The sequence below is a fragment of the Lonchura striata genome, chromosome 4, assembly GCF_046129695.1.
Source record: "Lonchura striata isolate bLonStr1 chromosome 4, bLonStr1.mat, whole genome shotgun sequence".
In the NCBI taxonomy this organism is placed as follows: Eukaryota; Metazoa; Chordata; class Aves; order Passeriformes; family Estrildidae; genus Lonchura; species Lonchura striata.
Window position 1 is genome coordinate 8,877,749 of NC_134606.1, and position 23,309 is coordinate 8,901,057.

The following is a 23,309-nucleotide window of genomic DNA, read 5'->3' on the forward strand; positions in this document are numbered from 1 at the left end:
TATTAGTAAATCAACACATTTAAAACAGTAAATATTTAGGGGAAAAGCAGCACTTTGCCCCTAAAAACCCTTAAATGGGACTAGAGCACAGGATGGAACTACACTGAAGTCCTAAGGATTCTCTGAGCCGACCAAAGGAGACAGGAGCCTTCTTACTCCACTACATTCAAGGCAGAGGGAACACAAAACCATTCTTCCACACATATTGGAAAAAAAAAATAATACTTCCAATTATTACAAAAAACTAGATTATTTTACTTAAAATCATACTTTTGCTGTCCAAAACTTCAACACTCTTTACTTTACAGACAACTACTGTGTTAAACAAGTTACTAACTGCATGTGTAAGTAGCATGTACAACAAAAATGTAATTTCTAATTTTTAACACATTTTGAGTTCAATCTGCTTTTATCAGGTGCAGAAACATTCACCATCTTGCAGATCCTCTCCTTATGGCTGTATGCATGAATAGTTATTTTGGGAAAAGACACATAGGTAACATTATTATTTATAACAAGATTTTATGGGATATAGTTTTCAAATTCTACTTGTAGGCTCCACAGGTAATCCTTTGAAATATGAGAAATAATTATGCCACCCACTCTTAAAAGCCCTAGGAAAAACAGACTGAAAATAAATAAGTACTGGAGATTAGTTTTTGATAGAAATATCAATGGAAGATGTAGCATGAGTATCTTAACTGGTCCTTCATTCTTTCAAACATAGTAAAGACTAGGCTTGCAGGAAACTCATTTTATTCATGTTATCTATTGCTAACAAAAGGAAATTCTTGTAAGGAGCTGTTATTTCTATGTTTACAGTTCCAGCAGCACCACGACTGACTGAGCTTATCAAAGACTCTGAGAATGAAGTGAGAATTCTCTTTCAATTTTCCTTTGCCTTTCCGTAGGGGATATAGTAGATATTATAAGAGCAAGCCTGTCAGCATGGAAAGGCCTGTGTTCAAGACAAGGAAAAGGTCATGTACAAATGTGGCTTACAAAAGAATAAGCTGAAAGGCAGCAAGAGCCAGGAAGTGATTCCTGACTCACAAGGGTGTGCAGTCAGAGGATGCCTGTTCACACAAACCCTCTCACACACAGATAAAGGATTCTGCCTGCAACATGGCCCAACAGGCTCTACTTTTTTTTTTTTTTACATAAGGTCTTTCTTAGTGATACACACATATGAACCATAAATTGCTCACCAAGGCAAGCATGGACAGCCTGACAAAACCAGATGCAGTCTGTGTAATTATATAACCCCAATACAAGGGTCTCTTCAAAATTCCCAATACACAAATTTAGTGCAGGGAAAAACAGGGCCACTGAATCAAGGATGACTTTTCCCTCCAAATTACAGCTAAAGAAATATTTCAAAGAAAGGTGTTAAGTGGGCAGAGAGCTGTGAAGGATGCTTTTCAAGAATATAAGCTACTTGGTCCTTTGCAGTTTTGCAGAAAGGAAGAAAGGCTCATTCCACAATCCTGACCAACTTTAATAATAATGTTTGCCTTTCTGAGCCTCCTCCAGCTGGGAGGAATGCAGTTTTACCTACTTCATTTAGGAATGTGGTTTGACCTACTTCTGTTGCAGACTATTCTGTTAGATTTTGTGGTGTGTCATTAGGACTGGTCATGTCACCACAAGACTGGCTGGGACTCTTCTCTCCTCAAAATCCCCAGCAGAGAGCACATGTGAATTGCTTCAGCACTGTGGGATGGAAGGTCAGCATGTCTGCACACTCACATTTATGACATACTTTCCATATGCACACTCCCATGTAAACTGCAGTACCCACATACAGGAGGTTCAGAAAAAAGGTTATTTTGTACTTAGGACTGCTTGTGCTACTACAAAGCAAAGAAAATGAATACTCCAGAAAAATTTAAAACTGGACCTAAGAATTGCTACAGTCAGAAACAATTACTCTGCCTTTACCAACACAACCAAGTCCAACTAAGACAAAAATTACTCTCAAAGAACATCCAACAAGCATCAGATCTTTTCTTTAAAGTACACTAACTGTTAGAGAATGTAGCCAAAAATACAATATTGTAGAGACAGTAAGAAATACTGTAAAAACAGAAACATCACAATTGTTTCAGATAAACAGCAGGAGAGAACTTTTTTTTTTTAATATTAGAGTATTAATAGCAGTGACTGCATCCATGCAAACAGATTCTCATGATTTTATAAACTGATATTATAGAAAACAAAAATGAAATGTGATCTATGTGAAGCTTACTTTTTGTTTTTCCTATAAAGAATATCTTTCCTACTTGGCTTATCTAGCATGGATCATTTGGATCAACATTTTCAGCCAATACCAGATGTTTAGGAAGCATTTCATTAATATCAGATTACACTTGGATCTAGAATGTTTCACAGCCAGGATCTACAGAATCATGTCTCATTGCACAATACAAACAGCCATACTACTGCTGGAGACAAGTCCTCATTTTCTCAAGTATTTGTTTGAAAGGAACCCTGAATAACCCAATGAATTAAGTTACAAAGAGGTAACACCAAAATACACATGGGACTCCTCCTCTGAAACATTTATCATATACACAATGCTTATCATGCATTAATTTTTCAGACTGTAAAAGCATTGCAAAGCTAACACATGAAGGTGAATATAAAGAAGTAAGATGCTATGTCAAATGTTGATTCCAAACAGTAAATCTGCTTATACCTTATAAAGGAACTGATACCCTGTGGCAGATAAAATGAATTTGCTTTTTACTTAACTTGGCTGCAGCCACCCATTTTAAAATTACACTTTATTTCTTACGTGAGAAGAGTCGTAAGACTCTTCCAACACTTTCAAGGTGTATCTCTAGAATGGTTGCCTGAGCTCAAGGCTTTACTGTGAAATTTAGCCAAATATGTACAACCAGACAAAAGCCAATTATGTAACTGTGCATAATAAAATCTTTCACCAAGATGCAATCTGCTCAATAGCTTTTGTGTTTCAAAGGACACTTCTGAGCCAGTTTAAGTAGCAGTACTCATACACAATGGAAAACAGGACTGTGGAACAAGAAGGTTATGACAGATGTTTTCAGAAGTGGACAGACATTTTAGATAACCATCTGTGATACTGTAGGCTTTGGGCTGGGTTTCTTGGTCATCCAAAACAAGTGAAAGCAGCAAAGTCTAAAACCAAACAATCAAAGTCAACCAATTCCAACATTGGTCCAAATTTAAATATTTTACATTTGTGCTCAAAACATAGCAATAGTTGTAGAAATCTGTGTCCATTCACAGATGTCTCCTTTCAAATTTGTCTGGAAATGTTTGGTTCTTTAAACCTGAAATCTGCTCTGCATGAATGCAGAATGTATAAGATTCTCTGAAAGAATTTCTCATTATTCACAAACCAACACCCAGAGTATCTTAAAAATGCATTAAATATGCAGCAGTGACAGACAAAAAGAATTTAAAAGCTCTATGTTTAAAATACAATGAATACCAAAAACTCAATTGAACTTTCATGTTTTCAAATTCATCACAAAAGACTTTTAAAAATACATGGTTTGGTTTTTTTCTTTATCTTTTAAAATCTTCAATCAGAAGTAATAGTGTGTCACTCCTTGCAAAGGAGAAGGCCCAACAGATCCACTGTACTCTATATCACAGAATCAGAGAATGGTTAGGATTGGAAGAAAGCTTGAAAATTATCCAGTTCCAACATAAATGTGTGATGCAATTATGTCACCAAATTTAAAAGGAAATTAAGACAACCCTTTAAGTCTCTCATTTCAGGCAAGGTCTTGAATGACAACTTATTTTTGGGAAAATATCTCAGAAGATTGTCAGTGGTGCCTGTAAACAGACAAGGCTCAAGTTTCAGCCACACAAACTCATCCCAACTACGTCTAAGAATAAAACTCTGTAACAAATGTTTACTAGGAAAGTGTTAATACATAATTCAGTGACTAACCCTACCATTTATGTTATCCAAATACCTGTGACATCAGAGATTCCCATTCACTTTCTCTGGGAATCTCCAGCAAACTACACAAGCATGGGCAGAAGTAGAATGTAACTCTCTGCAACAAAACAGGTAACACCTTTCTGCTGTAGTGGGAATGTAGCTGGTAAATCCACTTCACAGTGAATTCAAAATCCATGCAAGAATTCAGTCCATTACATGGCACCATTCTGATGCAGAGGTTCACCCAGAGATGCATTTTAAGACCAAGGTGCTCTTGAGGAAAGTCTGGTAATGTACAGTAGCAGGTGAGACCCTTGACAGCAGTGAAATGTGACAACTTGGCAGAAAGTTTTCTGTGATTTCACACATTCCTAATGTTCTACACAGAAGGACATGACACTTACCAACCTTGTTGGAAGTTTTTACAAAGGGTCAGTAGCCCAATTCTTAAATATAAATTAACGTTAATTTAAAAATTGATGAGATACTGTCCACAAATTATAAAGCAATGCAATTCTTTGGACTTAAATGATATAAACTCATTTGCACTAGTCAGCCTTAACAAATCTCTCATGTAATTGTGATGTAAATCTCTCATGTAAATGTCTTTAGTTATTCACATGTATTGAATAACTAAAGACATATACATGTGTAGGTGTCTCATATATGTGAATTTCCCCATATACAGAGATAGATTTAGAATATTCTGGTTCCTACAATATTTCTCAAAACACATTGTCATGACTCCCCAACTTTCATTTTTTGCTCATCCAGAGTTTAGCATAATGGCCACCTTATGCTCTGTGTACAATATCAATAATATACACTTTTTATCAAATCTACAATATTTAAGATTCTCTCCCATTGTAATTTTTTCATCCTTACGGTAAATGTAAAAACCCAAACCAAAATGTTTGCAGGCAAATCTATGTTACTGATTGCATACAATTTCTAAAACAACTTCAGCAAGTTGGTAGGTTGCCCCCACTGATATCTGTGTAGGCTGCAACTGGAAATCTCAGCACTAACCTGTCAGCCAAGCTATCACTCTTACTCTTCTACTTCAGAAGGCTGTAGTCAACTCTGGGTTCCAGTTTGCTAAAAAGAACAAACAGCAACTCCAAAGGCCACGTAAAGGTTCAAACACAATAGCTCAGTGAATACAAAGGTTGCATTAATGAGAAATGACAAGAGGAAAATCACAGGGGTTTTGGTAAGAGGTACGTAACTCCCGTATCAGTAATAATAATAAAAAAAAACAACCCCAACCTACTTCCTATGCTGCTTTTTGCAGTACCTCTAGTGTTTCTTTTTGGATACTCTCACAAGAAACACAATAAACAGTAGGCTAAAGCCTGCTGATTTCTAACATGTGCTGGTTTTGATACGGTTGGAAAAGAAACTGAGAATCATGGCTTCTTACAATTCTTTTAAGTGAAGTGGATGGCTACACACTCAATTTTAGAATCACTTAAACCCAAGCCAGAATATTATAGCTATGATCTAGGTAATAGCATATAGTTTTTTAGCTAAGGACTATGCTTTAAGGAATCACCCCAGAAGCCACATTTAAAGGAAACTAAAAAAAGCTTTAATGCAGGACTTTATTAAGGACTTCATTATGTCTTTTAAACCCTAATATTTTTTTGAGTCAAGAGGGTTTAAAAATATAAACAAATATAACCCCTAAGCTATTTCCTCTCTCTTTTATGATAAACAGGTCAAGAGGGTACAGAAAACCCACCAATCAACTCAGCCACCCTTAGAGCACACCAAGGCTTCCGAACTTTGTCTTGAGAAACAAATCATGTAACTGCATGAAAATTTCTCTAGCTAGAAATCACCAAAAGAACTGGACTTGACCAGTTTACCACATGTATGAACAATGCCCAGCTCCATTCACAGGACATGTGCTAGAAACTCCATCTGCTGTCAACCTTCTAAATTCCTCAGCAGGGGCAATTACTTTTCCTACTCTACAAGACTTGCAGAAGCCTGCCCTTAGTTTCTCTTGCCCCTGTAGAGGTACAAGAGGACAATCTCAGGTTGGCTCAGTAAAATAAGGAATTTGGCTAACAGGATATCCCTATGGCCTAGGTGGTATCTCCAGTCTGGAAAAAGTCCTGAGCATTGAATTCTATTGAATTTGAAATCAACAGCAAGAACTTCTGCTCCAGGTCCCAGCAGCTTCTGTAGCTCCCCACTTTGCTGGAGGAACACCTTGAAACTTTCCTCAGCTCTTCAGACCTCAAACTGCAGAGCATCCTCACTTGGACTTTGCAAAATCCACAGCTGTTAAAAGGAGAATCTTTCTAAACAGATCCACTGTAAGAAACTCAGCCTAGGAGAACTTATGGCTTACTGAAACACTAACACTCTGGACTGGGTTTTCAGATGAATGCAAAGAAACAGTATATCAAATGTAAATTAAAATAAACAACACTACCAGTGCAGAATTTATCAACTTTAACAGTGCTCTCTCCTAAACAGCTTTTTTGATCATTATAGATAAAACTTCTATAAGTGTGCATATGAAAAAATAACTAAAGAGCATTAGTAATCAACATTGGTGCTTTCTAGCCATCAAATTTAATGTCAGATATTTGCAAGGTACCACACTTAGTGCTTTTCCTAAATTAAACCAAAAAGGGATAAAACTGCAGGATAAAGTTATAGCAAAATTCAAGAAAAAACAGAATAGAAAAACCAAGAAGGTAGAATATTATTTGGGTTCTTCTATGACTTTTTTCAATTCCACCATGACATTTTTTCCACCACTTTCTTGTAATCAAACTTGAATGTAAAGCTTTCAATCATTCACTCACACTGCAAAAGGATAAATAAAATGAGATTAGAGAACAGAAATATTTAAACTTTAAAAATATATATTGAACTGGAAAAACTGAAAGTGAATATCACAAATAGTATAGGGCTTATGAATGAAATGGTTTGTAAAACCAGCTCTGGTATCCAAGACAGGGACAGAGATCTATCAGTCCCAGCTTTTACACTTTATGCAGAATTTTATGAAGGACAGGTAGAACTTGGATACCCAATATGAACAATTTCAGGGCAAAGAGTAATTTTATACAGCTTGTTAGCAATGTCCTCTGCCATAGGCAAGCCAAAGTTCTGCACAGCATCACAACAAGTGAATTAATCTATTTAGAATCCAGTTCCTGCAGATCCACTCTTGACTTGCAACTCCTGTGTGTGGCAGAAATGCAGATGGAGATGCAGCTTCAAAACCACTCCCCAGGACAAGGAGCTCAGGGATACGGAAACTTGTTAGCACAATGTTTTTATATTGCTTCCATCAGTTCCCTCAAAAAATAATACAAAAATGAGCAGCAGAAACCTTAATGCATCCTAGGGTCTAGGAGAATTCCATATCCAGGTGTGGTAGTCAAAGCCAAGAAAAGCTAATAAAAGTATTAGGAAAAAGATTGCTTTCTCTTTATTTTTCACCTTCAATACAGCTGTAGATATGAGGAAATCCTCTCTTTTCCTCCAATCTAATTGTGGTTTTATAATGTATCTTTAGACATGGACAAAAACTCTGCAAAAAACTGCAGTTACTATAGTGATTTTAATTACACATAATCTGAAAACTCCCAAACATGCCATTTTGAGGGAAAAAAAAACTAATCTGTAAAATAAAACCTAATTTCTGAAAGCTAGTAATTTTGTTCTATTACTATCACAGGGAACACCAAGTGACATTCAACAGATTTTTGACACATCACTAAAATGAAAATGATTATAATTGTGGCCAAATTACTAAAAATGAAAATTGCAACTGAGCTATGTAGAAACAAGAACACAAGCCCATTATGATCACTTTGTGTCAGTCTCCAGCCATATGGTATGTTTGATATGCCACTTGGAATACAGCCCCCAAATGGCAAATTTGGAGTGCCTACCAATTCTGCCAGAACAGTCTTACTGCCTCTGCCACTGATGCTAGTCAGCCTAAAATACTGTCCTATTTTACTTGATTTACACAGAGAGCAATATATTCTATATTTACTTCCACCACAATGAACATTTTAATACCTCTAAAATATGAAGCTTATCATTTTAATACGGAAAGACCATAAACTTCCAACAACTGAATTTTCACCTTCCCACTGTAACAAGCACTCGTTAACATTAGCTGCCTGGGTTATTCCTCGGAAAAAATAAAATCTGCATCCAGTTACTTGTTACTAAAGACAAAGACATGCATAAAACATAAAATACACTGTAGAATGTCCTAGAAAGGAACACTATAACTTCAAAAATACTGCACCGTTTGGAGATTTAATTTTTTTTTGTCTTTCAGGGTGAAGAATAAGATAGGCATGAAACACATCAAGAAGAATCCTGGCGGTGAAAACCCAGAGACATCTGCTTCAGTCACATATGTCTCGCTGACTAAAATCAGCAGCAAAAGCTGACAGACCTCATCAACACTGACTTTTTGTTTTGCTGGTATTGCTCAGCTGGTTGTTGGGGCAAGGGATTTAGCAGCTGAACAAAAAGACTCTACACAGCAACCTATTTATGACTCCATTAATACTGCCCTCACACTGCTTGAGTGACAGGGCAGTGCAGAACAGCACAGACTCTCACTGCCTAAGAGATATACAAAGAGTTTGCTGCTCAAAATCATTAGGCAGGAATAGCATCTAGAGTGGAAGTGACTCAGATTTGCTCAAGGTATAAAACCCCTTTCTCTTCCCAGAACTCTGCTCACCGAGCTCTTTATTTCCAGGACTCCAGTACAGTACATGTAAAGCCATTACTAACAGCCTTTTTCTGGTTGTGAGCAATCTCTCCATCAAGAGCAGCTCTACAGAAAAAAAAAGGAGACAGAAAATCTGCAGTAATGCACTGATCAGACCAAAAATGACAGTAGCAAACATTAATGCAGAACAAATCTGTAATTTTGCATAGTTTCAATGTAACCTGACCACGTTAACAAAGGCAAAAGTGCAAGACAGAAGAACTGGAGACAGAGTTGATCAGGTAGACTCATCAGACAGTTAAAACACATTTTTAATCTATTTGTTGTATTCCATGTTATGATCAACAAAGTCCCCAGAGTAGCTGTGGTCTCTGTTAAAACCTCCAGGCATGCAATTTGTGCTGTAGCTTTGATAGCTTAAGCTCTGGACCATGAGATGAAAGAACTTAATTCTCCTACTATAATTCACAGTCCTGGAGAATAACCAAGTTCTTTTTCCTTCTTGAATCCTTTCCAAGGCACTGAGTTCTACTGAGGAGAAAGCTCTGTATAAAACCTGCTTCTGTAAGAAACTGTCCACCCACATGAATTTTGTTTGGTCTGAGAGATGGGCAAGAAATTGGCTCAGAGCTCACACTCAAGTGCTGCTCAATGGTCTGTACTTGGGCTGGCAGCCTGCCACGAGTGGGAATCCTCAGGGATGGACATTGGGCCTCACTTGTTCAGCATCACCAAAACAATCTGGATGACAAGATTGTGAGCAGCACTGCCAGGTTTGCCGGTGACACCACACTGGGTGCTGAGGTAGATGTGTCAGCAGGGAAAGCCATCTCACAGACCAGGACAGGCTGGAACAGGGAGCTGGCAGTGGTGCTCTCAGTGGAGTTTAACAGAGACAAGGGCAAGGTCCTGCAGCAGTGATGACACCAAAGAGCCTGGCACAGGCTGGGATCCTTTGCTGAGTAGGACCTGGGGGTCCTGGTGCACAACGAGAGCTGAACAGGGGTCAGCAGTGAAGCTGCTGCAGCAATGAAAGCAAACCAGATGCTGGCATCACCCACAGGGCCACCACTAGCAGAGATGAGAGATGTGGCCTTCCCAAACTACCAAGAGCTTGTCAGGCCACATCTGGAGTACTCCTGTGTCCAGCCATGGTCCCCACAGTTTGAAAAAAGGACAGATGGAGTGGAGAACATCCAAAGGAGGGCCATGAAGATGATGGAGAACCAGTCCTAGGAGGAGAGACTGAAGGAACTCAGTATTTTATTCCCTGAAGAAGGCTGTAAAGAGCATGGAGGCTGACTCTCCACGAAGAGCCACATGAAGAGGGCAAGTTGTACCAACAGAGGTTTCATCTTGATATAACAACTATTTTACACTAAGAACAATCAATGTCTGCCCACATGTACACAAATACAGATATCCTAACTGAAATAGCCAGATAAATATCCCACTCTAATGGCTGGCAGAGTCTTGCTGCTTTGGCATAAACTTGCATCACAATTCATTGCAGATACTGCCTTTTACAGACTGTAAACAATGTGCTAAAACTTCACCAGCAATTTTTGTAAATGCCTAAAAGAGTAGAAAAATATACCAATAACCATCAGTAGTTAGGCTGCAATGACATATCCAAAAATATCCCCAACCTGCTGACTAGGGAAACCATCAAGTGTAACACCAATGTTAGTTTTAAGAGTTATCACTTACATTTAAAGTTCTCATTTATTGGTTCTTTATAACCTTAAAATAAAGAAGTAGAGTTTACCACGGAAAGTTTACTCTAGGCCGACAAACACTCAAATACAGATTCATTAGTATTTCTTTCTCCTTGGCACTCTTACAAGAAAAACTCCAATGAGACTTGAAATCAACTAATTGGAACTGCCCTGTGCTTATGTTTTCTCACTTATTTTTCCTTATCATTCACAAATAACATTTTTCTTGCATTTTCTAGCTCCAGTCTTTCAGAGAACTCAGGTCCAAACATTGAGCATATTCTATTATACTTTGCTGAGAAAACTGACTAGTGGTATGGACACCTCAAGTCTGGATACTGCTTAATGAACATTTTGCAAAAAACTATCTTCTGAACTGGGCTGAACATTTAACTTCTTGACCACCAGACCTCTGAGACTAGAAAGAGGAACATTTTACACAGATCAAGTACAGTACCAATGAAATCAAACTTTCCTTAGCAAAACTATTTGAGAGCCCAAACCACTGGTTTGAATAGTGCTTTGGGATCCAAAGAGTTGGAATTTTCTCCCTGGTTCTCCATCTGGAAAACAATACATGTACATTTATACAGAATTCCATATATTCAATACTTCATTGTTTCAAATCAATTCCATCTGTGCTATTTAATACACTTAGTTCAACATTACTACTGCAGTTAAACTGGTTTTGTTATCACAGCTAAATTTTCTGAAGATATTCCCAAAACATGCTGCAATCTGACAACATGACTGTCAGTCTCAGTACTGATTATTTAACAGCACATAGGAACTGTTTTATGTTCCACAGGAGGATGAAAGACCACATAAACGTATTTCAAGAATTCTATCTTCAGCCAATTATTTTTCAGATAAAACTGCAAATGTTACATTTAGTGTCTATTTGTTGTTAAGTGAAAACATCAAGAAATTAGATACATTAAAACTGCATATGTCAGATGAAAAAGAAACCAACTCCTAAATTAGGTATTATTTTGGATATTCATATGGCATAATGGAAAATGTAGTTCTTTCACAAAAGAACATTTTAGAGATGGTCTTTGCAAGAAACATGTTTGTTGCAGTAAACAAATGCAACTCTAGAGAAGCTGTTTAATGGCCAAATAAAAAGCTCTAAAGAGAGAACAGATGAGCACCTAAAAATAACATATTCTAAAAAATTACACAAATAGATGCACTGAATACTGCATTTCTATGCACAAAGATCTAGAAACGTACTACTGTGAAGCAGTTAGACTTGAGAGTTGCTTTTTTCTTTTATTTCATTAAAATGAGCCATTAAAAGAAGCTTTAGCTGTTTTTAAACTAAGTCTTTCAGAAGGGGAAACTCCTCTCATTATAGTCAAGCAGGCACTTCACTGGTTTGTTTTACTGGACCACAAACTACAGTAGCTACATGTCTGGTAATATCCATCTGATTGCAGAAAAATAGACAACTTAGATTTCATCAAGTCACCCAAGGATGATGCAATGCTGTTTTTCACTGGACAAGAACACAAAGGCACATGTACAAATACTGCCTTAAAAATCAAACTTTCTTTCACGTACTAGTGTGGCAACTACAACACTAATGCACAAAGGCAGTCCAGTAAGGCCCTCCAAAGAGGTAGTGCATCTAATCAAGACTTATTCTCACCGCTCCAGTTATTCCTGAAGAGTCACTGAGGCTGCATCTACCATCCATTCAGACAGCTCTGTGTGAAACAGTCTTCAATGTATACAGTACTTGGAACAGGGCAACTGCTGCATGCAGGCAAATTGGGTTTTGTTTGAAGAACAGTCAAAAGGAAATATATTTCAAAATTAAATAAATGAGAAACAGTTTTTGTTGCATCTTTCTGCCCTAATTTTAAAAATACAAAACTCTCAAAAATTGAACTTGAAGACAGGTGCATCCTAAAAAAACTCCAATTGTTATTTGTAGTATTGCATCTATCACTATTAGAAAAGCTATTGTATCTCCTCTTTTTATCCCCAAACCTAGATAAAAATTGAAAATCCAGAAGTTCAAATGAAGTTCATTGTGGGATGATTATGCTCCTGCACGGTGGGGGTGTAGGGATAAAAAACAGATGAAAAAGAGAGGACAAGAAGCAGTGGAGGATGAGTTACATCAGCTGAAGTAGTGGTATTTCAGTCTGTCTGTACCAGAGCAAAAGTGTTATTGCATACAATGCATGCAATACATCTCATACATGTATGTTATGCAAACAGTGAAAAATGCAAAGATCTCATTTTTATATTTTAGTTACATTTTTCTGCCCTAACCTTAATTCCATTATCACTCTCATTAAGCACTTTCAGTAAAACGAAAGTTAAAACTCCCATGCAGTTTCAGAAGATGAAAATATAAAACAGTATTGCTAATAACACCAAGGTCATTGTTTCAATCCCTGTTGGGCCATTCACTTACAAACTGAGCTCCACGACGTCTGTGGGGCCCTTCCAACCCAGAATATTCTGTGATGTCAGAAGCAGTTCTTCACTGTATTCTTACCAGTGTTGGCTAGCAACAGGGTGTAAGTTAAAACTGTTAACTGGAACATCTTTTATTTTACAAGGCAAAACAAAATGGAAAAGACATGTTTTTTAGAAAGCTAAGGGCTGGCTAAGAAAAACATTTGTAACTTGTCAAGCTACAATCTGAAGTGTCTTCTAAGAACTGCTATATGGATAAATAAAAGCGAGTCATGGACATATGTAAGTGAATCCTGCATGCATTAAAAACTTTTCCATAAATAGTTGCCTCATTTGTCACAGCACTGAAGAAAGCTGGCAGGTTAAAAAAAAAAAAAAAACAAAAAACCCAAAACAAAACCAAAAAGCACCTGTTGTTCAAAAGGAAGAATACTCAGAAGTGTTGCTGTCACTTGATTAATTCAATGAAAATTTTTAACCAAGCATAAGTCAATACCACTCGTCAAATCTGACTGCAAAGTGATGTTATTACCTCAGAGCGTATATGCTGGAGAGACTACATGTAGTGACAGAAACACTCTCATAGTCACTGCTGGAGATGGAGCTGAGGGGGGAATCACGTAAGCCATCCTGAGAACTGGAAAAACATACGGAAACAAAATGAACTGCTGAAGCGAGCAAAGGCAAAAACAGAGCATTGTGATAAGTCATGGGTTGGCATGGGTTATTCAGAAAAAAGAATAAACTGGCAGTTGCATTATTTTGCTCTTCACAAGATCATACAAACCTATTCTGTTTTCTTCGCAAAAGGACAGGCAATTCAGCAAAGTCAGTGGGCACACATCTTACAATAATCTTCAATTTAATTCATGCCATACAGTTACAATATTCAGGAAATAACTGCTAGTCTTTACATTTTTGTTGCAGATAAAGGGAATAGCTTGCACATGCTGCTAAGTTTGGTATAACATTAAACTGAAGACATAACAAAACATAGTTCATGAAATCATCTTGGGTTTGAGGCCAAGGCACAGTAATCCATAAACTTCAAAAACTTCTGAATAGACAAGTCTGACCTACGTTTGCTCTCCATTGGAAGGAAAAGGTCTGCTAGAAAACAGAACGTTGATACTTGGGTGATGGAGCTGAATACACCCACCCCTAAGTTTGCTCAATCCCTCTAAGTGCCATACATGGACCTCAAATTTTGTGCTTTGAGCCAACAGATATCCAGGAAGGAGCAACCCCATTGCAAAGCACTGACAATTCGCTAGCAGAAACCCACTAGCTACTAAGTAAAAGGATGTGACTAATTTAAATGAATGGTAGACAACTTGTCTCTGGCATCCCTGAACTAATGAAAAGTCTCTAAATAACACATTATTTCAGATCTTACATCATATTATCAATGTAAACTAGGATTAGAGCAGTTAAAACAGTTTCATAAGCACTTATAAAACTACCTTGCAAAGACCGATTTCTTGTTTGAGTACAATTTACTGCTCAGCTACTGGAAATTCTACAAGCTGAGTAAAAAATTTAATTATATGAGATAAGAAAATAAGTAATCTTGAGCAGAGATATCAAAGTTGTATTGGCTCTAGGCGGTGCAGAAGATTCACTCAAGCCAGCTGAACTCAAATGTTCAGTCAACAAAACTTTGGACAATACAAAGAGAAACCTAAGAAACATCTCCAGCCAAAAGAGAGGTAGTTTTATTTTTTTATATATATATGTAGTCAGGATTATTTCACCTTACTTCTCCACAATTAAGAGTAGATTTTTAAATGTTCTTTTGCTTTTTAGATATATGAAAGCCAGTTATGTTTCAAACTTTTTTTTTCTACCAAATTTACTATTACAGCTATCTTTTCAGCTAGAAGTCTGGAAGAACGCTTAAGGGGAATTCTTCAAAGCAGTGCATGGAAGGTATGTGCTCTAATCTCACTAAGAAATAATAGGATTTGTTTGCATACCTCCCACTAATCACTTGGAAAATGTACTCCTTCATGTTTCTCATTTCTGACTGCCAATCTGAAAATAAATCCCAAATGTACCATGCTTTAGTTGAAAGGAGAGACTTCACAACTGGAAAATAATTTTATCAGACTTGAACAAAAATCTATTTAACTTTCATTCGTTTTATGTAATTTCCCTTGCTAATTCTGCTCATTATGAAGAGATATATGCATTTAAACAAAGGCTTACTCTTTTATAGCTCATCACCTTTAACCACCCAATCTTACAATATGGTCATGCTACTAAAATGTAATTTTACTGTCTGTTTTACAGCAGCTGAACGATATTAAAAAAACCATTAGCACACAATTTTACACTGTGATTAGGCAGGTGTGGTGGTGTGCTCGCCCTCCCTTTTCTTTTTAAACAAAAGCAAGAAATGGCAGACTGAATGTCTGTACCCAAATTGGGCTCTGGGGAGACAGGTAACACCACAGGAGCCATAAATCTTGCACAGCAAGAGGGCTGTGCTTGAGCCCTCAGGTAGCACTGAGGGCTACTTGAGCACACACCAGACAAAGTACAGTGGATATGCAAATATAGAAGTCACTCAGCACAAAAATCATGGACAGTCCAGGGCTTGTTGAGCTCTCCTGTGTGGCAGCAGGCTGCATGCCAGGATCTCCCCTGTAGGGATGCCTCTCATGATATTCCTCAAGGCTGAGTGATCCTTATCACACCAGATACTGAGTAATTGGGAGTAAGCATGCTGAAATGTTAAAATATTAGCTAAGTGACAAAAAGATTGACTGCACATACATAAATAATCCTTTTGACATAAACCATTCATCAGGTCTGGGACTAAGTCTGGATCCAGCTGCAGCCACACTCTTCTCTGAACCTCAAGAAAGGGTCTCTCTGGCAGCTTTGTTTGACCCTGTCCTCCATGCACTAAATACTGAAGTGTACCTTGTCATTGAACCTTGTTAAACTGCTCTTACATTTACCATGGAATTTTGTTAACTCACTGTCTTACAGCAAATACATCCCTGCTTCTCTCTTGCACGTGAAGCACGTCACTCTTGTTCAGAATAAACTCATAATTGAACAATAGAACCAGAAAACAAGAACAAGCAGCAAACTCAGCATCTCCTTTTATACTCTCCCACCTCTCCACCATTTCCAGATTTTTCAGTGTAAAAATCCTGCCAGCTGATTTGGGTAGTAGTAATTTTTCTGAAAATGTCAGGTTTGCTGTCCATCAGTGCTCTCTGTGAAGCTCTGCCTGCTCTATTTGCAGTCAAATCAAAATATCTCAGTTACCAGCATTTAAGCATTTAAATTCAATTTCCTTAGGTTGCAGTTTTCTACTTTTTTGTTTTGTTTTAAAGAATTTAAGATTTTAAGTTCTTACACAGAGCCCAAAAGGGTTACATTTTTTCCCAAGAACCCAAAAGTTGACACATGCTTTTGGGGCATTAAATGCTCTAGGCTAAAACATAAACCAAACAAACCACCACCCTAAAACACCACCTCTCTAGTAAGAGCAGATATTATTTATTGCCAACATTGTCCCAAGACATGAAATACTTTTCTATCATCAGCTACCTACATGGAATGGACGTTCTGAGAAAGGAGGCAAAACAATAAAGCAGTGAGCATCATCAACATAATGCCCACAACCAGCTGGCATTATCAACCATCTCAATGCTCTCTTTACTTTCATCTTCACAGATGTCTTCTGAACAGGCAATAAACCTCACCTCATCTCTTCTCCATACTTCTTTGCCTCTCATTTCAATCTTCTCTCACTCCATACCAGTTCCTATCAGCACAACTCCTTCTTACCAGTTCCACCATCTCACCATTTTTTTAAACCTTGTCTTAACCCACTTTGCCATTCTAAACTGCTTTATAAACGCCTTCATTTTTCACTTCTCCATTTTTCTCTTGGGGCACAAACCTGACCATGCTGAACAATCTGCTGACTTCAGGATTAGATACCCATCCAGTCAGTCATCATTTGGCAATGCAAACTGCTTGAACACACTTGACACAAACCACACTCATAGACATTTGTTTGTTGTAATAAACTATGTGTAGTTTAGGCAATTACAACATGGAAACATTTTTCTCATTCCTCTGTATCCATACAGACTGAATCATTGTACTGGAAACAGTATTTATGATTAACAGTGTTTATTACTGATTCATATTCAGGCTGTAACTCTTCACATAAGAAGTTCTGTGTTTGTTTAGTACCAAGAAATTGGAATCCAATAATGGTAACCCTGTTTTATACTAAGTGTTATACTAACTAGCTTTTTAAAAAAACTCTTAATAATCACTGTTTTCCCCTCTCAGTACACACAGTCTCAGGATAACTAGAATTTTATTCTTATTAATGTCTGCCTGAAGATCCTCTCTGCTTTTCTAAGGTGCTGGTAGATCCTGAGGTGAATTGACCTGGTTTTCCCATCTCAAGATTCCCATTATCAGCTGATGATAGCTCAGCACACACATTCATTAGCACAATTATAAGAGAAAATCAATGCATAAAGCCACATTCTGCAGCTGAGAGCTGCTAACCCTTCCTTACCACATCATCCTCATTTGCAATAACGTTGTTTTGGATTTGGATTCATAGGAATGCTTAAACTGGGGAATGTGGCAAAAGTCTCTTTCATTTGTAGGTCTTAAATGCCTACAGTGCTATTTTAAAAATTACATTCTAGCACTGGATAAAAACACTATGCATGCTCATCAAAACATAATTCTTCAGCACTTCTGATAAAATTCCAGAGTAAAGATTTGAGGATCAAAGTGACATGGGTGATATGGCTGCCTCTTTTCATGGAAGTTACTGAAAGCTGTTGGCCATTTTTTGTAACTATTCTAAAAAGAAAAAACAAACTGAAAGCCACTTTTATTTTATCCATGATTTTTTCTACTGGAATGCATTTCTAGCCTCTTACATTTAATTAAACCTCTGTTTCAGGGGACAGTTTCTTCATGAATGCTACTAATTGAATACAATTACATTTAATATTACAATAGTTAATTGGCACAAGTATTGTTTAACTGGCTCACTACATGAGGGCTGACTGAAGTCTCATGTGTCACACCAAATCCACTGAAAAATTATCTTTTAAAACTTTTTAACCTGTTATTTCAGGAATCCTTACATTGAAAGCTAGTATGGTTCCCTGCTTCAATTGATATTTGGACCTAGTAAGGGAAGCTGGTATAAAACTGACACCAAAGACTTCATAACAGCAGTTATGTTATAGGATACTGCACAAAATCAGAGTACAACAGGAGAGGTAAAACACTGCCATTTCAAATTTGAGACCTATTATTAAAGCGAAGGGGAGGAAGGACTGAAAAAATTAATTTATACTGAATCTGAATTTGGGTAGCTGCACAAAGGCAATAAACAGAATACTAGAAGGGGAACAAAGAACCTCAACAGCCAGATAAAGGATTGCTTAAGGGAAGTTTTGCAGTTAAAAAGCTGATGTTTGATTCCCAATCAAGTACTACTTGCTTTTCACTGATGAGAATTTTTCTTTCTCCTGAACAGCTAGTTAAAAGACTAATCAGTACACGACAATAAATAGACAAATTTTTGTTTATGTGACCAAACAAAATGCAGAGCCGTCCATTAATTTTTAAAGGAAAAGGTAACATTTTCATGTAAAAATAAACAGAATTTTCTTAAATCTTACTGTGAAGGGAATATTATAGAAAAGTATGAATTTCAGACATTTCATCAAGTTAATTTGTATTTCAATATAAATTAATGTAGTTTTAACAAAAGAATACTTGTAGAAAAGCTAAAAACTCAGACAAGCTAGAAAGGTACTTCGTGTGAATTTGGTTTTGGGTTTTTAAGCAAATATTAAACATCCATTAAATACAAATGGCTGACTGGCTCTTTTCCATGCATTTTAAAGGTGATATGACTTATCTTAAAGTTGCTGTACTGAAAATGTGCATATGTCACATGTTGCTAAGGAGTGAACAAAAAGTACAGGCAAAAAAAATATTAAAATTAGAAACCAACTGTCTGAAACAGGTGTTCATTTTTTTACAAAGTCATTCTAATATGCTGAGGAAATAAAATTTTTAATATTACAATACAGACTATTGTAATGTATAAATATTGTACTATATATACAATTTAGGATTAAGGAATTGAAAGACTAAGGAAAGAAATAACTTGAATACCAAACTCAAGAATAAATTATTCCTCTTATTCTAGAGTTGCAACATAGATCAATAGATAGGAAAACATGCTTTTCCAAGTATACCTCATTCTTCCTCCTTGCATTGCAAAAGCATATGGCAAAATATTCTAATTTTTAGCCCCCACAAGTAAATGCAAACATTGCCAGCATCCAACAGCCAATGGACACAGCTAGAGCTTGCAGGAAGGGTGAAGGTAAGAAATTCTCCTTTCTACCAACTGCAGCTCCTTTTGCCAACCATCAGGTCCATTGCAAAAGGCTTCATCAAGAATACATTCAAATTGATCAAGGAAAATTCAAAAAAAGTTGTAAAACTTAAGGTAGACATTTTTAAAAGACCTGCAGTGGAAAAGCAACAACCTACACTTAATAATACCTTTTTATGTCAGAAGTGTTTTGAGGTCAGATAAACAAATATGCAACAGAACCAGGTATTTAAGACTAAAACATGAAAACACCAGCATTGTATGACAATATCAAACAAATTGCCAAACTTCATAAAACACTGCAGGTTTACATGGACTCCTCAGCTCCAGAAAGAACAGAAAGACATATTTACAAAACACATTAAAAAAAAAAAAAATATCTTCCCTCTTCGTAGCTTTCTTTCTTCTGTGAAAGAGCAGGAAGAATTTTATGTTTAAATGAACATTTAAAAAAATCTGTACAAGTTAGCTTCCAACTGAAAAACAAGGAACACTAGATAGAGATTTAAAGCTTGGTTTTGGGGTTAACTTATCCTATTTTTTACCACAAAATACCAAATGGTGGGTTTTTTTTTTAGTTTTATCATCTTACGTTCTATTCTTACATGGCTTTCCTCCTTTAATTGTTTGTGTTTTTTACATGACAGCCTTTATTTATCACCTTGTCCCTTCAGCAAGTTAGACACTACATCTTTGCTAGTGCTTTTCTCATATTTGCATCTCATTAGCACTGCTGCCCAAGACTTGTGTGCTGTTGGTGTTTTATATCTTTGGGATAAAAGCAAATAACAGACATCACATCAGCTAAGACTTAAAGAGCCAAGTAGCAGAGAGCTGCCAATAGCCAGTGATGGTCTGTGAGGATGTGACTCCATCAGCAGACAGGGGAAGGACTATTGGATGTCGTTTAGCTGCACTTCTCTAAAGCTTTGACACAGTGCCCCAGAACATCCTTGTATGTAAACTGGACAGAGATGGACTCAGGGCATGGACTGCTACATGGATAAGCAACTGGCTGGATGGTCAGATCCAGAGGGCAGTGGGCAATGGCTCCGGACATCAGTGACAAGTGGTGACCTTCCAGGGTGCCTACTGGGACCAGAATTACTCAATATCTTCATTAGTGACACAGATGAAGGGAATGAGTGCACCCTCAGCACATCCGCAGGTGATACCAAGCTGGGTGGTGCAGGTGACACACATGAGGGACAGGACTCCATCCACAGGGACAAGCTCGAAAAGTGGCCCATGGGAATCTCATGAGCTGTAACAAGACCAAGTGCTGGTGCTGCACCTGGGTCAGAGCAGCTCCCAGGCCACCAAGAGGGATGGAGCACCTCTCCTAAGAGGAAAGGCTGAGAGAATCGGGATGCTTCAGCCTGGACAAGAGAAGGCTTCAGAGTGACCTAATTGTGGTCTTCCAGTACCAGAAGAGAGCCCACAAGAAGGATGGAGACTTTCTACAAGAGCAAGGAGTGACAGGATGAGGAGGGGTGGCTTCAAACTGAAGGAGGGTAGGTTTTGATTAGACAGAAAGAAGTCCTTTACTGTGAGGGTGGTGAGGCCCTGGCAAAGGTTGCCCATTTCTGGAAGGTCCCATTCCTGGAAGTGTTCAAGGACAGTTTGGATGAGGCTTTGAGCAATCTGGTCTAGTGGGAGGTGTTCCCGCCCATGGTAGCAGCTTGGAACAAGAAGATCTTTAAGGTCCCTTCCAACTCAAACCATTCTATGATTCTATGAAATCTTTAGTAAAAGTGTATTTAATCTGTATTTTAAACTCCACTGAATTTTGAGGCTAGACAGAGAAGCCTGAAATATCAGCTATTTCAGATACAAGGACTATTATGGTAAACCCATCTGGATCTCAGAGATTATACCAATAATGTCATATTGTGTAGTAAAATAGTTTAGACTTACTAAAACAAACAGTTTGTATCACAACATACACATTTGAGAGCTGCTTTATTCAGAAAAAGGAAAGAAAATTTTCTTCTATTTAGTGACTTACAGTAACTAGAAAGCAAATACATTTATCAACTTGATAAATGAGCCTATCCTGCAGCTATTCCATGTGCATGAGATTGCTTATTGTTCTAGCTAATGGGTCCATCATTCTGAAAATAATCTACTGTCTCCAACATTTCCCCTATGGTTAAGTTGGCATTTGCAAGCATGTAATAAGGAGCAGTCACAGAAGCCTAATGTGATCTGCCAATTTAAAAATACCATCAAAAAGCAGTGATTAGTCATTGCCCAGGCAGCATGAGTAAGGAAAGGTCCACAAAGTTCTCTTTTGTAACTGAATTTTATCTCTTTTCCTGACAACATGACTAGTGATATAGTGGCAAGACCCAAATCTTATATACACACATTTAAGGAAAAAAACAGGATCTATCCATATATAATTTTTAAATCTAGTTCTCAGTACAACCCCAGCATCTTCATCTTTCACAGAATATACCTAAGGAGTTGGTATTAGAATGCTTCTAAATAAAGTAGTAACAATCTAGTAACAAAATACCTCCATACCTACTATTCTACTGCTGCATAGGTGAAATATTTGACAACTAATAACAGATGTATTGTAGTCTCAAAAATGAATACAGCTAATTAGAAGTAATCAACATGGTATCTGTGTAAAAGGCTTTGTTGAAAATAGACAAATCTAACTTTTTAACAAAATATTCAAAAACATTCACTCAAGAGTTTTTGAACTCAAGAACAAGAAAGATGAATTATTAAGCTCTCTTTTAAAACTTCCTTGATGCCTGGAGTATAAAGCTAGCTATCCCTAGGGGGAAAAAAAAAAAAAAAAAAGAAAAAAAAATCCACAGGGATTCTAACAGCTCTAGTTCTGTGAGCCTGATGATCATACCAAGCAAGTTAAAATGCATCCAAAGGTAAAATAAGTAGACATCAATAGGAAGGTCTGCCTGGGAAGAAGGTGACTTCTGCAGAGGGAACCTCTTGGGAGCTCTGTGAAGGGGTCAAGAAGCTTGTCAAGAATGGTGATTCCACTGTCAAGACTCTGGATTTCCAAACAGGTTCTGTCAAAATACCTCACTGAAGGCTTTCAAGAAAACTAAGGAGCTACAGCATAAGAGGGAGAGGCCCAAAAAGGATGGATAATTCTTAATCACTAACTGGGAGAAGCTGTTAAACAATTACTTCTCAGAAAGGTGGCTGAGGTTCTTCAGCACCCTGGGAGCTTTGTTTTTGTGTATGATCTGCAAAAACAGGCAGAGCAATGAGCTCTGACATTTTACTACCAATGCAAAATTATTCAGGATAACAACCAGAACAGACTGCACGACTGCCCAGGATCTTAAAGTCTGAGTTACAGGTAATAAAATGGCAAAATTTAACAGGTGAACACATGGAGAACAATTTTGGCATCAGATACAGAACGACAGCCTCTGAAATTACAAGCAACATTGTGGGGCTTTAGCTGACAACTTCAAAAAGAACCTCAGCACACCACTTAGTAAGAATTCCAAATCAAATACTGCAAACCATTGAAAAACAACTGAAAACAATTACGCCACTGTGCACATCCACAGTCTGCTCATATCTTGAGTAAGTGCAGTTCTGATTCACCTCTTGCTAAGAGGAAATAGTATAATTGAAAATTGTTTAGGGCAAGAGAAGGCATGATCAAAGGTACGGACAATTTGTGGACAACTTCTGATCAAGTACGCTTTGACTTTTCCAATCTGAAAAAGTAACCACATTGACAAAAGGTGACTCAGGTCACAAAATCACAACAGGCAGGAGAGGCTAGACAGGAATCAGGAGCAAACAAATGCAAATGGGAAGACAAGACTTACAGAACTCTTTGTAAAAGGCCAATTCTCAGATAAAGTTTTTAAGTAATATTAGCAGAGGCTGGACAAGACAGTGGAGAAGTTACTACAGTCATAAAACGTGGAAAGCTGAAATAGCAGCTTACAGATATATATAATTTTATTATATTTTTTCAGACCTGGTCTCAAAAATTTGTTTAATAACCTACCCAAGGCAAAAACTGGTAGACAAATAGTCTGAATTTTGTATTATTTATGAGTAAAC

General features: G+C 37.3%; 1 protein-coding gene across 4 annotated transcripts in view; it reads right to left on the minus strand.

Annotated features, from left to right (window-relative positions):
* Nucleotides 1-23,309, minus strand: part of ZFYVE28 (zinc finger FYVE-type containing 28) — a 146,698-nt gene that overhangs the window by 17,442 nt on the left and 105,947 nt on the right. For 2 of the 4 annotated variants that reach the window (XM_021550713.2, XM_021550712.3), the window contains exon 9: nt 13,359-13,463. The exons of the other annotated variants lie outside the window; for them this stretch is intronic. In XM_021550713.2, coding sequence (XP_021406388.1) covers nt 13,359-13,463 — 105 coding nt within the window. The remainder of the gene's footprint in view (nt 1-13,358; nt 13,464-23,309) is intronic. 4 annotated transcript variants of the gene reach the window in all.